Below are 15,199 nucleotides of genomic sequence, written 5' to 3'. Positions count from 1 at the left end.
AAAGTTGCTCATATTCACACTGGCCTCGATGCTATCATTGACAAGGCATCCAGAACAATTTCTAGTCTAGCTATATGGGACAGATTTTTACTAACTAAAATGTATGACCAAATAGGTGATCTACATGTCATTTTATCCACTGGACGAAACTGGAAGATCACTTGGCTGTTTTTTATAGTGGAATATTTATCTTTAATCATTAAGTCATTCAGATATCTGTAATCCACATAATACTAAAACTCTCATGTGTTTTTCCTTGCAACAGAAGCAGCCCAGAAATTCATAAGTACTTGAAAACATTAATATTGTAGCTCCTGCAGTTACTGTTCAAATTTCTATGGAAGATAAATATTAACATATCCTAGGCAGTGTCTAGGCACTAGCTTGGTGGCCCTAAGGATTAAACAATGTTTCATCCACTTTGTACAACATTTGCAGTTGCCTACCTAGCTCTTCTGTTCACAGAATTCTTGTAATTTACCCTGGATTGTTTTTGACATGCTTTCCCTTAATTTTTTTTCTGCTTTGGGATATCGAAAGTTTTGTGGGGTTTGATCTTGTGCGCATTCACTTTAGTAAACATGACAACAATGTTGACATCAGCTTCTGACTGCTACTTATCATTGGAAGCTCTCTTCAAGCCTTCTCCCAGCACATAATATAGTACTTCATTTCCAGGTTGACTGTGGACATGTGGAAATTCTGAGATTAGATGTCCCAGATTTTGGTTATAAATTCAAAAACAGTGGTAGAGCATTTAAACGTAAATCTGTTTATTAGACCCCTGTTTGCCCCAAGGGAAATAAGAAGCATGGAGAGAGAATCAAGGAAGGGAACTAACTAAAATGTATGACCAAATAGGTGATTCTGTTTGACCTCGGTCACAACAGCCTCAGCACAGCATCCCAATTTCTTGGTTATCCACCAAGGTTTGGACTTGCATAGCAACACAGACCTACTATATGTATTTCGTTTCTGTATACTGTATGTATTGAATGAGGGGGAGAATGTGGCTCATCTTCCCCTCACTTTATCCTCACAATAAATAACTTTGTGAGTCAGACTGACTCTGTGTGGTTGGCCCAAGTCATTCACTGACTTTCATGATTGAGGGAGAATTTGAACCTAAAACTGCATAGTTGTAGTACAACACTGAAAACTACACTACAGTTATTCCAGTGGTCCTCACATGTGGGGTCACAGCTTCTGTAAGTCACAACATTACTAGGAAAATAATGAAGTGCTCAAGTGGACTGTGTAACATGTAGAACCTCTGTGTTGCTTTCATTAAGCTTCAGTTTGTACATTCAAGACAGTTTCTGGTCTAGAACCAAAAAAAGATTTAGGTGAAAACAAAATATATACCGTATTTTTCGCTCCATAAGACGCACCGGACGTTAAGACACACTTAATTTTTAAATACTGAAAATTAAAATAAAATAAAAATATGTAAACAGAGCAAGTCCCACACTGGGACTGGCAAAAAAAAACTTACCAAAAAACAAAGCAACATAGAAACATGCCCCCCAGCCCAAATCTACCCTCCAAAACCCACCCAGAACATTTTTTAAAAAGTAAAAAGAAGCAACTAATTTTTAAATACCAAAAAATGAAGTAAAAATAAATAAACAGAGCAAGTCTCATGCTGGGACTGCAAAAAAATCACCAAAACACAAAGCAACATAGAAACATACCCCCAGCCCAAATCTACCCTCCAAAACCCACCCAGAACATTTTTTAAAAAAGTAAAAAGCAGCACCTTACCGGTCAAAAGCCTCCTGGAGGTCCTCAGAAGCCAGCGATGGTGGTGGTGGGGGACTCCCCACAGGGCCTGCTGAGGCCTCCGGAGGCCTGGGAAGCCAGCGATGGTGCCTGGGGGAGGCCCCCACGGGGCCTGCTGAGGCCTCCGGAGGCCTGGGAAGCCAGCGATGGTGCCTGGGGGATGCCCCCACGGGGCCTGCTGAGGCCTCCGGAGGCCTGGGAAGCCAGCGATGGTGCCTGGGGGAGGCCCCCACAGGGCCTGCTGAGGCCTCCGGAGGCCTGGGAAGCCAGCGATGGTGCCTGGGGGAGGCCCCCACGGGGCCTGCTGAGGCCTCCGGAGGCCTGGGAAGCCAGCGATGGTGCCTGGGGGAGGCCCCCACGGGGCCTGCTGAGGCCTCCGGAGGCCTGGGAAACCAGCGATGGTGGCATGGAGGGGACAGTATTCGCTCCATAAGACGCATGCACTTTCCCCCCCAGTTTTTTTGGGAGAAAAAGTGCGTTTTATGGTGCAAAAAATACGGTAGTTGGATGTTATTAGCATATATAAGGACAACTGCTCCTTGAAGTTTCAATAGCATAGTGGACAAGGCAGAGCCCTGAGAGAAACCAGGGTGTTAAACAGAAATCCCCTAACGCTACCTCCTGATTTTGTTTTTCCAGGAAGGATTGGAGGCAGTGTCTGAAATCCTATTGCTTAGTGTAATAAGTCACAACTAGAGTAGACCCATTAAACATTGAGTCAATTTCTCCATTGATTCACTAGGTCTAATCTAATTCTAAGAAACAGGATTTAAGTCAGTATCACTGTGCCTCCAAGTCCTGTCCTGTAGAACAGTGGTCCCCAACCTTGGGCCTCCAGATGTTCTTGGACTACAACACCCAGAAGCCTTCACCAGCACCTCTGCTGGCCAGGATTTCTGGGAGTTGAAGTCCAAGAACATATGGAGGCCCAAGGTTGGGGACCACTGCTGTAGAATATGAGTTCCCAACCTGTGAGTCGTGACCCCCCCAAGGGGGTCACAAAGTATTTTCTGGAGGGTCCTGCAATTTTCAAAGGAGGGGGACACATTGCCCTTGACTTGCACCCTCCAGTTACCTTCTGCACTTAGCCTGCCCTTCCTTCACTTACACTCTCCAGGCCAAGCTCTCTTTGCTCCCCACTGTGCAGCTCCTGGGCCACTGGAGGCCCATGGCTACACTCTCTTCCTCTCTGGCAGTGGTGGTGGTAGTTCCTCCTTCCTGGCTCGGCTGGCTGGCTGGCTGAGGTGGTGGACTAAGACGGGGAGGAGGCAGGATCCAGCCACAGTGGACTATGCTAATTACATTTTCCAAGTCAGAATGGACTTCAGTCATTTTGTCTGCAAAGTGATGTAAAAATTGTTTACAACAGCTTGTTGAGTAGTCTACAGTCCCTTATCATGGATCACTGTGTAACAACCCTTTGATGAAACAGCCCTGCTGGATAGCTGAACAATACAGTACTGGTAGAGAAAAATTATTTCTTTACTGCCAGGAGTGCCACAAAGTAGAGCTTCTAATGGGCTCTAATCTGTACTCCAAGCTTCCCACCATTCTCACTCCAGTCTCTGTCCCACTTGTTTTATCAACACAACAGTAGTTAAGCCAAGACCTAGGTTGGTTCCTCTCCATGGGTGGAAATATATTAGGAACAGTCATGTTTGCTGCCTTGTTTATTCCTCTGTTCTGGAGATCAACCAGGCTTTTATAGAATTACTTGCTGAGATAACAGGAAATTTCCCCCAAGGTCATTTAGTTAAAACAGTCTTCAGGGCTGGCCAGATAGCTGAGTAGTTTAGGTGCCTGGTTGCAGAACCAGAGGAAATTGATTCATAAGTGTGCTTCCTGTGAGTAGTGCCAGCCTGTGTAGCTTTGGGCAAGCTGCACAGTACCATTGTGCCCCCAGAAGAAGGGAATGGTAAACCACTTCAAGCGTATTCTCTACCTAGAAAATCCTGAAAAAAGGGTTGCCGTAAATCAGAATTGACTTGACAGTGCATGATGATGATGATGATAGACAATGTGAGTTCCTGTGATTCTAAACAGCTCTACCGATTGGTTTGTCCATGACAGAACTGGAGAGAGCTCCTCTATACCCAGATCACCATCTATTTGCTCAAAACACATGGCTTTATGATACAGCAAAAACACCACTACCAGTGTTCCTGAGAAGTCACTCCAAAAGGGCAGTGGCCCCATCATCAATCAGCCTTCCTGAGGGATGTACAACTTCGACATGCTTGTAGAGATGCAATATGGTCTCAGTAAATGACCCTTGTGAAGTGCTATGGACTAGATATTTACCCAGCAGGATGCTTCCTTTGGCCATGCAGTACTATACTCTGTTCTGGTGTGACAACACACCAGCCAATAATTAAGCTTATTAGTTGCCCAAGTGTGTGAATCACAGAGAATGTGAAGAGGAAGGATGGGTTACTTACCTATAGCTGGTTATCTGTGAATTTACCACCTTGCAGAGGCCACCTTGCCACAATGAATAGCTGCTAGGCATTAAGGAACTTGTAGATATAGTGTCCAGAATGTGTCTTGAAGCATGTGTGGGGCTAGGTACTACTTGAGACAGACCAATAGTTATTGTGGAGGATGTGAAGTCTTTGAATACTGCTGACAAACTGGTCTTGGCATGGATGGTGAAATGCCCAGTAAAACATGTTGAGGGGAACTCCAGTGCAACCTTTGAGACCAGTTTGTTTCACTTAGGAAGGGAATCTGTTAAGCAGTGATGTGAGCAGTAGAATCCGTATTCTGTCTTGGATATACATCAAATCCCACAAGACAATAAGACAAGACACTTGATGAGGAGGATGGGATCGTGATAGACCACTGCAGCTCCGCAAAGTGGATAAAGTGGATCTTTCTGGGCAAGGAGTCATCAGGTTATTCAAACTGAAATGTGGCAGCTTTTGTTCTAAAAATGTGGACCAGACAACAAAATAAGCAATAATATGTATTTTGTTGTCATGTGCTGTCAAATCACATTTGACTTACAGTGATCCTTATAGGGTTTTTGAGATACTTGAGATGTTCAAGGAGGGGCTTACTATTGCCACTACACCCCCAAGAGTTGCCGCTCCATCCTCTGGACCACACTGGTTCTCCCATATGTTTTCTGCTTTTGAAATTACATAGGGGAGTGTTCCAAAGGGTGGGCACCATCACTGAAAACAATCAGCTTCACAGTGTTGACCAGCCTTTTCTTTTCCTTTTTTTTTTTTTTTGTGGGATAACCAATGAAAATTTCAGGGGCCAGTAGGCACAACATAAAATGTGAAATTATCGTGATATGTGGCTTAGAGGCAGGTACTTCCTCTCACCACACTGTTAAATTGACATTTTAGAGATTTATTTGTCTCATTTTACAAGTTTATGCACTTTTATAAGTCAGATAATTTTCCCCCAATGTTTCTGCTGATGGCTGTTTGATATTTTCAGGAATTTATTTAGTTTAATTTCATCTAACTGGGAGTAGGATGGCAGCCACAAGCATGCTTATTTGTTTGTGCAGAGTTATTTGGGGACAAGTCGTAGGGCTGGGGCTGCTTTTCTTGGGGGTAGCGGATGCCAGCTCTGGAGCCCAGAAGCATCAAGAGGTCTCCATCCAAAGTGTGTAGAGGAGCTTTCCTACCTAACATTTCAGGCAGTGGCTGGCCTAACCCACATGTAGAAAAGAGGAAGAATGAAGCATATTCTGCCAATTCCTGACTGAAATTTAGCTGGTGCATTCATTACCAGCTGACAATACTAGCTTTTTTTCCTCCTATCTCCTGCACAGGGCAGAAGGAGGAGTAAAACTAAGATGGGAATTGCTGATATCTCCAATCAGCGACTGGTGATAGTGATGACTCTTTTCAGGGTAACTCCTGGGAAGGACCTAGAGAAGGACTGTGGTCTGTGTAAAGCATAGGTCGGAGAACACGGGTAAATTACCCCAAATGGGATAAAGGTGAAAATCCTGGGGGTAATGAGCAGAGTGCTATCCCCCTAACCCCCACCCTCCTTCCCACCCCCACCCTCTGCAGCCAAACCTCAAATTTTAAGCCATCTCTCCCTGTTACTTCCTTGGTTGCAGCAGGGAACTCGTAAATCCTCCCTTCTTTTAGAGATTGGAGATAAGCCTCCTTGATTGGTTACAGATGTGGATTAGCCCTGGGCAATCAATCAATCCAGTGCTTCTGAATGACTGCTTCCTCCAGAAATGACTGCAAAGAAGCAGGAGGAGGGAAAGAATCAAGGAGCAATCAAGGGAAGGAGGGAAGAAAGTGCGAGAGACCGAGGACTTCATCAAGCTTATTTAAATGTACAAAATGGAGGGAGGGAGGAAATGGAGCGAGGGAGGGTGGATGGATGGGTGTGTGTGTGTGTGTGTGTGTGTGTGTGTGTGTGTGTGTGTGTGTGTGTGTGTGTGTGTGTGTGTAAGAGAGAGAGAGACTCAAACTCTGAAAATGAACAGACAAGCAAAAGAGAAACTTTGAATTAAGGCGGGGGCAAGGGTGGCTTTTTAAGGTGCTGTTTAGGTTTATCATTGCTTTCCTTCCAAGAAGCAGGCATCTTTGAATTTCGTGGCTGCTCTCACTCTCTGCAGTGATCATAGAGCCCAAGAAAGTAAAATCGGTCACTGCCTCCATATCTGCCCCTTCAGTGGCCATGATATGAGTTGTTTTGATGTTGAGCTTCAGACCATTTTTTGCACTCTCCTCTTTCACCCTCATTAAGAGGTTCTTTAATTCCTCCTCACTTTCTGCCATGCTTTTGAGTAGTCAATGAAGCAGAAGTAGATGTTTTTCTGGAACTCTCTGGATTTCTCCATAATCCAGCACATGTTAGACATTTGGTCTCTAGTTACTCTGCCCCTTCAGAATCCAGCTTGTACTTCTGGGAGTTCTTGGTCCACATACTGCTGAAGCCTGCCTCGTAGGATTTTGAGCATAACCTTGCTAGCGTGTGAAATGAGTGCAATTGTTCGGTACTTGGAGCATTCTCTGGCACTGCCCTTCTTTGGGATTGGGATGTAGACTGATCTTTTCCAGTCCCCTGGCCACTGCTGAGTTTTCCATTGATGATGATAAAAAAAAGCACACTGGTCCTTTGATATTGGGCTGTGGCACCAGGGTGGGTGGCATGGCCTTTAGCCTGGTTTGTTCTTTTTTGCACACCACACATAGAATGATTAAAGTGGTAGGGAAAGCCCCCTCCCCAATTCTGTGTTGGCTGTCTCTAGCAAGCATGTCATTGCTAGCACCAGTCTGGTAGCTACTGATGATGATTAAATCCTCTGCGAGCTAGCAAAAATTTAATGTAACTGGCTAGGCACGTTGGACACCTTACTACTCCCTATACCACACCATGGCTGGAGTGCAATGTGTTCCAGCAAAAATAGTGCGCATCTTTATCAAATTTGGTGCATCCTGCTAGTTTGGTACACAGCCTATGTAGATTCAATAATATTTTTAATTCAAATAATGTATGATTTCCTTCCTTTCGAATCAAGGGTGTAATGTCGGCGTGTATAAATTTTTGGGGGGTAAAAGGTGGTGGCGCTGTGGGCTAAACCACAGAAGCCTGTGCTGCAGGGTCAGAAGACCAAGCAGTCGTAAGATCGAATCCACGTGACGGAGTGAGCTCCCGTTGCTTGTCCCAGCTCCCGCCAACCTAGCGGTTTGAAAGCATGCAAATGCAAGTAGATCAATAGGGGCCACCTCGGTGGGAAGGTAACAGCGTTCCATGTCTAAGTTGAACTGGCCATGTGACCACGGAAGATTGTCTTCGGACAAAAACGCTGGCTCTGTGACTTGGAAACGGGGATGAGCACCGCCCCCTAGAGTCGAACACGACTGGACAAAAATTTTCAGGGGGAACCTTTACCTTTACCTTTAAAAGGTAAAAAAGTTCCCTGACGCCCTGTGTAAAGGTTAAAGTTTGGTCAGTAGCGCTGCACAGTCTTAAATGAAGAACCTCTCCATGATGGATGAGGCTCATGGGCCAGAATTTCCCTTGCCATTTTAAAAAAATTTAATTTCCTTGTGAGTAAATGCAATCAAAATTGTATTGTTTGTTAAAAGAAGTATTTATCAAATAATTCCTAAATAAAATTCCTAAATTAAATATTAATTGCTAATCAATAGTTGCTGTACTTTTTTAAAAGTACTGTTAAAAATAGAATATGATACTAATGGACATATTAGTACCTCATGGTGCTGTGGTTAAACTGCTGTATTGCAGCTAAAACTGTGCTCATGACCCAGGGTTCAATCTCAGGTAGCCAGCTCAAGGTTGACTCAGCCTTCTATACTTCTGAGGTCAGTAAAATGAGAACCCAGCTCACCGGGGGGGGGGGGAGTGTAGCCTGCATAATTAACTTTTAAACCACCCAGAGAGTGCTTTAAGGACTATGGAGTAGTATATAAGCAGCATATTTTGCTTTGTTCCCCATAATATAGGTATATAACTATCCTGTCCAATCCCAGCAGACAAAAAAGTAAGCCATCTAAATCGTAAGAAATGGCTGGTTGTAGCTACTAGACTGAAATGAATCCATGGTCTTTATCTGATGATGGAAATACTGTCTATCTGTTTGTCTCTGTCTATCTATCTAGCCTTATGTATTATCTCTCTCTGTTGTTATTAATGTTTCCCCCCTTCTCTTCCCTTCTTTTCTTACATCTTGTAGAGTGAAGACTAACCGGTGAATAATAAATCCATTTGTAGTTATCTTAAATATTCATAGTTCAGAGTACTGAGTCAATTGCAGAGATCAGGTAGTTAGTATACATAAAGTAGGACACTCTGATGGATCTGTGAAGGACATCTATGGTAACTTCCGAGTTTCTGGTCCACACCTGAAGTAAAACTGTGTACATTGTTATATTGGGTTTTGCCTATTGAAGGTATTTTCCTTTGCAAATAATAGCTTTTTATATACTTGTTAGGGACATAAGTTCAGTTTTAAGAGACAGTCTGTGCATGCAGAGTTAACTTTTAATAGAGTTGCAGGAGAAAATTTAAGTCTTAAATTTAAGTCTTACATCATTTTACACAAATACTAGTTTTTATCTGTTCTATATAATAGTCAACAAACCACTATTCAAAAATTTACTTATTTCTTACAAGCCATTGCTATAGGTTGAAAACTTGTCACTGATTTCTAACAAATATTTAGTTTCACAAGACAAGAATATCCAGATTGAGAAAAATCTTGCTAAACTTATGCTTTGGATTTCAGTAGAATAGCATATTCAATTCTCATTCATTGAAGTCAGTAGGGTTATTTATGCTCTTGTTTTCTAGGCTGTGTTCATAGCTATCATGGCTGTTTTAATTAACAACCATAGCCAATAAAAAGATTAAATTTTATATTTTAAATATTTTTGTTCTGTCTTCCTCAGGTCTTTGTTCTGTTCTATTCTGAAACCTTTAATGTGTGTTTGTGTTTAGTCGTTTAGTCATGTCCGACTCTTCGTGACCCCATGGACCAGAGCACGCCAGGCCCTCCTGTCTTCTACTGCCTCCCGGAGTTGTGTCAGGTTCATGTTGGTTGCTTCGCAGACACTGTCCAGCCATCTCATCCTCGGTCGTCCCCTTCTCCTCTTGCCATCACACCTTCCTAACATCAAGGTTTTTTCCAAGGACTCTTTTCTTCTCATGAGATGGCCAAAGTACTGGAGCCTCAGCTTCAGAATCTGTCCTTCAAGTGAGCATTCAGGGTTGATTTCCTTTAGAACTGATAGGTTTGTTCTCCTTGCAGTCCAGGGGATTCTCAAGAGTCTCCTCCAGCACCACAATTCAAAGGCATCAATTCTTCGGCAGTCAGCTTTCTTTATGGTCCAGCTCTCACTTCCATACATCACGACAGGAAAAACCATAGCTTTGACTATTCGGACTTTTGTTGGCAAGGTGATGTCTCTGCTTTTCAAGATGCTGTCAAGATTTGTCATCGCTTTCCTCCCAAGAAGAAGGCGCCTTTTAATTTCAGGGCTGCTGTCTCCATCTCTTCCCCTTCTATTTCCCAGGAGGTGATGGGACCAGTGGCCATGATCTTAGTTTTTTTGATGTTGAGTTTCAGACCATTTTTTGCACTCTCCTCTTTCACTCTCATTACAAGGTTCTTTAATTCCTCCTCACTTTCTGCCATCAGAGTGGTATCATCTGCGTATCGGAGGTTGTTGATATTTCTTCCGGCAATCTTAATTCCGGCTTGGGTTTCTTCCAGTCCAGCCTTCCGCATGATGTATTCTGCATATAAGTTAAACAAGCTGGGGGACAATATACAGCCTTGCCGTACTCCTTTCCCAATTTTGAACCACTCAGTTGTTCCATGACCAGTTCTAACTGTTGCTTCCTGTCCCACATATAGGTTTCTCAGGAGATGGATAAAGTGGTCAGGCACGCCCATTTCTTTTAGGACTTGCCATAGTTTGCTGTGGTCCACACAGTCAAGGGCTTTCGCATAGTAAATGAAGCAGAAGTAGATATTTTTCTGGAACTCTCTGGCTTTCTCCATAATCCAGCGCAAGTTAGCAATTTGGTCTCGAGTTCCTCTGCCTCTTCGGAATCCAGCTTGTACTTCTGGGAGTTCTCGGTCCACATACTGCTGAAGCCTACCTTGTAGGATTTTGAGCATAACCTTGCTAGCGTGCGAAATGAGTGCAATTGTACGGTAGTTGGAGCATTCTTTGGCACTGCCTTTCTTTGAGATTGGGATGTAGACTGATCTTTTCCAATCCTCTGGCCACTGTTGAGTTTTCCAAACTTGCTGGCATATTGAATGTAGCACCTTAACAGCATCATCTTTCAAGATTTTAAATAGTTCAACTGGAATGCCATCACCTCCACTGGCCTTGTTGTTAGCCAGGCTTTCTAAGGCCCACTTGACTTCGCTCTCCAGGATGTCTGGCTCAAGGTCAGCAACTACATTGTCTGGGTTGTCCGGGATATCCAAATCTTTCTGATATAATTCCTCTGTGTATTCTTGCCACCTCTTCTTGACGTCTTCTGCTTCTGTTAGGTCCCTTCCATTTTTGTCTTTTATCATGTTCATCTTTGCGCAAAATGTTCCTCTAATATGTCCAATTTTCCTGAACAGATCTCTGGTATTTCCTTTTCTGTTATCTTCCTCTATTTCTTTGCATTGTTCATTTAAGAAGGCCCTCTTGTCTCTCCTTGCTATTCTTTGAAAGTCTGCATTCAAGTTTCTGTAACTTTCCCTATCTCCCTTGCATTTTGCTTCCCTTCTCCTCTCTGCTATTTCTAAGGCCTCGTTGGACAGCCACTTTGCTTTCTTGCATTTCCTTTTCTTTGGGATGGTTTTCGTTGCTGCCTCCTGGACAATGTTATGGGCCTCCTCAATAGTTCTTCAGGCACTCTGTCCACCAAATCGAGTTCCTTAAATCTGTTCTTTACTTCCACTGTGTATTCATAAGGGATTTGGTTTAGATTATACCTGAGTGGCCCAGTGGTTTTTCCTAATCCCGTAGAAGGAATGGAGTAGCCCTCATAGTCAACAAAAGAGTGGGAAAAGCTGTAATGGGATACAATCTCAAAAATGATAGAATGATGTCAATACGAATCCAAGGCAGACCATTCAACATCACAATAATCCAAGTTTATGCACCAACCAGCATTGCTGAGGAGACTGAAATTGAACAATTCTATGAAGATTTACAACACCTTCTAGAACTGACACCAAAGAAAGATGTTCTTCTCATTCTAGGGGACTGGAATGCTAAAGTAGGGAGCCAAGAGATAAAAGGAACAACAGGGAAGTTTGGCCTTGGAGTTCAGAACGAAGCAGGACAAAGGCTAATAGAGTTTTGTCAAGAGAATAAGCTGGTCATCACAAACACTCTTTTCCAACAACACAAGAGGCGACTCTATACATGGAAATCACCAGATGGGCAATATCGAAATCAGATTGATTATATTCTCTGCAGCCAAAGATGGAGAAGCTCTATACAGTCAGCAAAAACAAGACCTGGAGCTGACTGCACCTTTGGTCATCGGCTTCTCATAGCAAAATTCAAGCTTAGACTGAAGAGAAACCTTTAATGGCATTTACAAATTACAACAACACAAGCAAAATAGAAGTAAAATTACAAAAATTTTACAAATTAGGAGAGAGAAGCAGGGGACAATTTTAGAATTGCAGATAAGAAACCTGCAACAGCAGCGGTCAGGGCATTACATTTATCACTCATGAAAATGGAAAGAATTGACTCAGAAGAATTGGAAAAATAGGAGATCCAAGATTCTAGAAAAAAAATTCGGAGGTGAGAATGAGCAGGGCATTGAAACAGTACATATGAACCAGGGTGTCAGGCGTCTCTAAACCAAAAACAAACAAACAAAAAAAAGCAAAGTCTTTTCTCACAAGGGATACTGAGAAATCGACCGGCATGGGTGGCTGAAGGAAAAATATTAAAACGGGCTAACATAAAAGCTCTTCTTAGATGTGGGTTTACTAGGGAATGGAAATATTTGGGAGAATGATCCTGAGATGGAAAAAATCCAACAGAAAGAGGGCACATACAGGGTTAAGGTTATTGCATAGGTAATTGAATTCGGCGTGACAGAGCTTGTCCTTGATTATGGAATAAGCCCTAGTGAGATTAATATCTACCAAAGATTCCAGGTTCAGGTCTTTGTTTTAAAACCATTTTCATCTAGGCATGCTTCCTATACATTTTATTTTCATGTAAAAATGTCCTTAGATGAACCTGGATGATGAGGTATCTTTGACTGAGGAATTCTGTGATTCACATTCAACATAAAAAGTTCCTACATGTCTTTTTTCTTAGGCTAATGCTTAGTCTTCATGGTGTTTATTTGTTAATGTCAGTATTTCACTGTTTCTGCCCCATTATTAAATTGATGATGCTATCTGTTAGTTTAAGAGGCACATATTTAATAAATATATGGAATATACCGACTTGCAAAACATGTCGTAGCCAATAAATTTTCACTGTTTATGCAATGCAAATATTACTTATGTGTTTATCCCCACTTACTATTCTTTCTCTCTCCTTTACAATAAAATTTTAATGGGGCTTTTCTTCCCTTCAATTCTCACACCTTCCTATTGAGAAAAGGGTAGCTGGGGAATAGAAAGCCTATTTATAGTTGTGGATCACCTGTTTTGGAGGTACAGAGGTGCTTTTTTGTCCTCTGCCTTTAGTTTACGGTGTGAAGCTATTTACTAAAATCTACTGTGTTTCCCTGAAAATAAGACAGGGTCTTATATTAATTTTTGCTCCAAAAAACACATTAGGGCTTATTTTCAGGGGATGTTTTATTTTACAGTCATGTTATCTTCTTCTAGTTGCTGTACAATGGTGGAGGGCGGGGTTTCATTTAACTGGGGCTTATTTTTTGGATAGGACTTATATTACGAGCATCCTGAAAAATCATCCTAGGGCCTATTTTTAGGTTAGGTCTTATTTTCGGGAAAACAGGGTATTTTTCTTTCTAATTTTCAATAGTTATTCATGTTTCTTAAATGCATTTAGGAGTAGTAATTACAGTTTGGATTTTTTAAAAAGTACTAAATATGGTTCATATTAAGAAGGAGATATTGCAGGTTAGTGTTCAAAATGCAGGATATTATTACTTTGGAATAAAATCAATGAGTTTTTTTTTTAACCTAAAAGCTGCTACATTTGGACACTTGGATTCAAACAGATATTTTTTTAACCCTATGAACACAACTAAGATTAGCAGTTGAAATATTGTCTGAAATCCCTAGACTCAAATATCTGACAGGTAAATGGAGGCCATTTTCAGCAAAAGTCCCTTCATGTTAAAATTTGCTTTTTTGTTGGTCCGACAGAACCTTAGCTGATTTATCTTGAGGGGATGGTAGAAAGCCCATCTGTTCACTTTAGATATTTCCCCTGAGAAAATGATGGGAGCTTATATTTATGTCTATAGTGTGGGATATGAGGTTGTCTTGGCTTTACTTGGTGGTTGTCATATTATGTTTGGATTTCATTTTAAACAAATGCCTTATAATATATATGTGTTATATGTGCATGCATGTGCATTTTGTTGCAGAACTAGCATTGGACAAACTGAGATAAACATCTTGAATTATTATGGCCACAGAGCAGAACAAAATCTTTAATAGAGCCATTACTTCCTTAAGATGAGAGTTAATATTAATATTTTAAAACATAGAAAAATACATATATAGTGTTGCAGTATTACCACTTCTAAAGGTCTTGCAGAAGCTGCTAGATTTTTTTGCATACTGCAAGTATTTGTGCAACTTTGGGAAAAATTATTGCACTTCAGAAAAATATTGATTAAAATGAATTTTGTTACTCAGACTTTCTCATCTTTTTAAATCAAATTTTGTTAAGGGGAGAATATAAAGTATTTTAATTTTATACACTATGAATACATACTATTATTGTGATGGTTATAGCTTCTTCTTCTTCTGTTCAACTGCTGTAACCAGATATTGCTATATCTATTTTTAAGGAAATGGAGAAATTACAGGTAGAGCTTAATGAATATAAACAGCGCTTGGAACAAGCACAGCAGGATACAGGAAGAGCTAAAGATGAATGTCTGAAACTAACAGAATTGCTGGGTAAAGCTGAGCACCAACTGCATGTCACCAGGTACATCTTATACTATTCACATTAACATCAGTTTTCAGTTTGTATTGCTACTTTCTGCCTGCATTTTATCCATAATTGTCACAGATGGACTTGAGTGCTGAAGCTTCCAGGCGGAGCAAAACCAAAGAGGTAGTGAACAAAACATCCAGATAATGGGAAACATGACAGCAGTGAAGCACGATCTGTTCCTCAGTACTCTTTCAAACAAGCAAGTTGCTAATGTCATCATAGAAGAATTGTAGTTTGTAAAAGTTATATACACACAATTGCTATTTGAATATTCCTTGACACACATTCAGGAATGATTTAGATTGTACTGCATATTGCTCCCTATTTCATGTTAATTTAAAAAAAAGGGGCAAAAAAATCATTTTTCTAGTTACTCATTGCAGTTGGCTGCATGTGCAGTTTTATGAGAAAAAACAGATGATATGCAAAACCTTTGTATCTTTAGAAACATGTGTTGTAGAAGCAGTTACTCAAAAAGCTTTCTAAAGTTGACAATTTTTTTCCTTAAATGTATTACTGCTATGCATGCTTGAACCCACTAAATACAATAATTTTACCGCTGCTACTTAACTTTAATTAATCTGCAGCTTGAACCTGCTTTTATTTGGTGTCTTCAGGGACATGCAGCCTATCTGCAATAGGAGAAATTCCAGATTCAAAAGTGTGCCAGAAAGCATTTAGATATCTAGTTTTAGGTGTAACTGTGTACATTTACAGGGTGTGTGCATGCATACACACATGGACACAAATATAGGTGGTTCATTTGGGAGATCATA

General features: G+C 41.3%; 1 protein-coding gene and 1 long non-coding RNA gene across 12 annotated transcripts in view; one reads left to right on the top strand and one right to left on the bottom strand.

The window, feature by feature from the left end:
• The window catches only part of SDCCAG8 (SHH signaling and ciliogenesis regulator SDCCAG8), a 173,101-nt gene that overhangs the window by 41,017 nt on the left and 116,885 nt on the right, over positions 1 to 15,199 (top strand). For all 11 annotated transcript variants that reach the window (XR_013540465.1, XR_013540464.1, XM_072993154.2 and 8 more), the window contains one exon: positions 14,272 to 14,414. Coding sequence is in view for 9 of the 11 variants with exons in the window: in XM_072993154.2 (XP_072849255.2) it covers positions 14,272 to 14,414 (143 nt within the window). In the remaining 2 variants the exon portion in view is untranslated. The remainder of the gene's footprint in view (positions 1 to 14,271; positions 14,415 to 15,199) is intronic.
• LOC144585873 (uncharacterized) lies at positions 4,993 to 14,276 on the bottom strand. The gene is made up of 2 exons (XR_013540468.1): positions 11,836 to 14,276; positions 4,993 to 9,208 (listed from the first exon to the last, which is right to left on the bottom strand). It is a non-coding gene; the product is annotated as an uncharacterized LOC144585873 (long non-coding RNA).

Source organism: Pogona vitticeps, chromosome 1 (genome assembly GCF_051106095.1).
Source record: "Pogona vitticeps strain Pit_001003342236 chromosome 1, PviZW2.1, whole genome shotgun sequence".
Lineage (NCBI taxonomy): Eukaryota > Metazoa > Chordata > Lepidosauria > Squamata > Agamidae > Pogona > Pogona vitticeps.
This window is presented reverse-complemented; position numbering and strand designations above follow the sequence as displayed.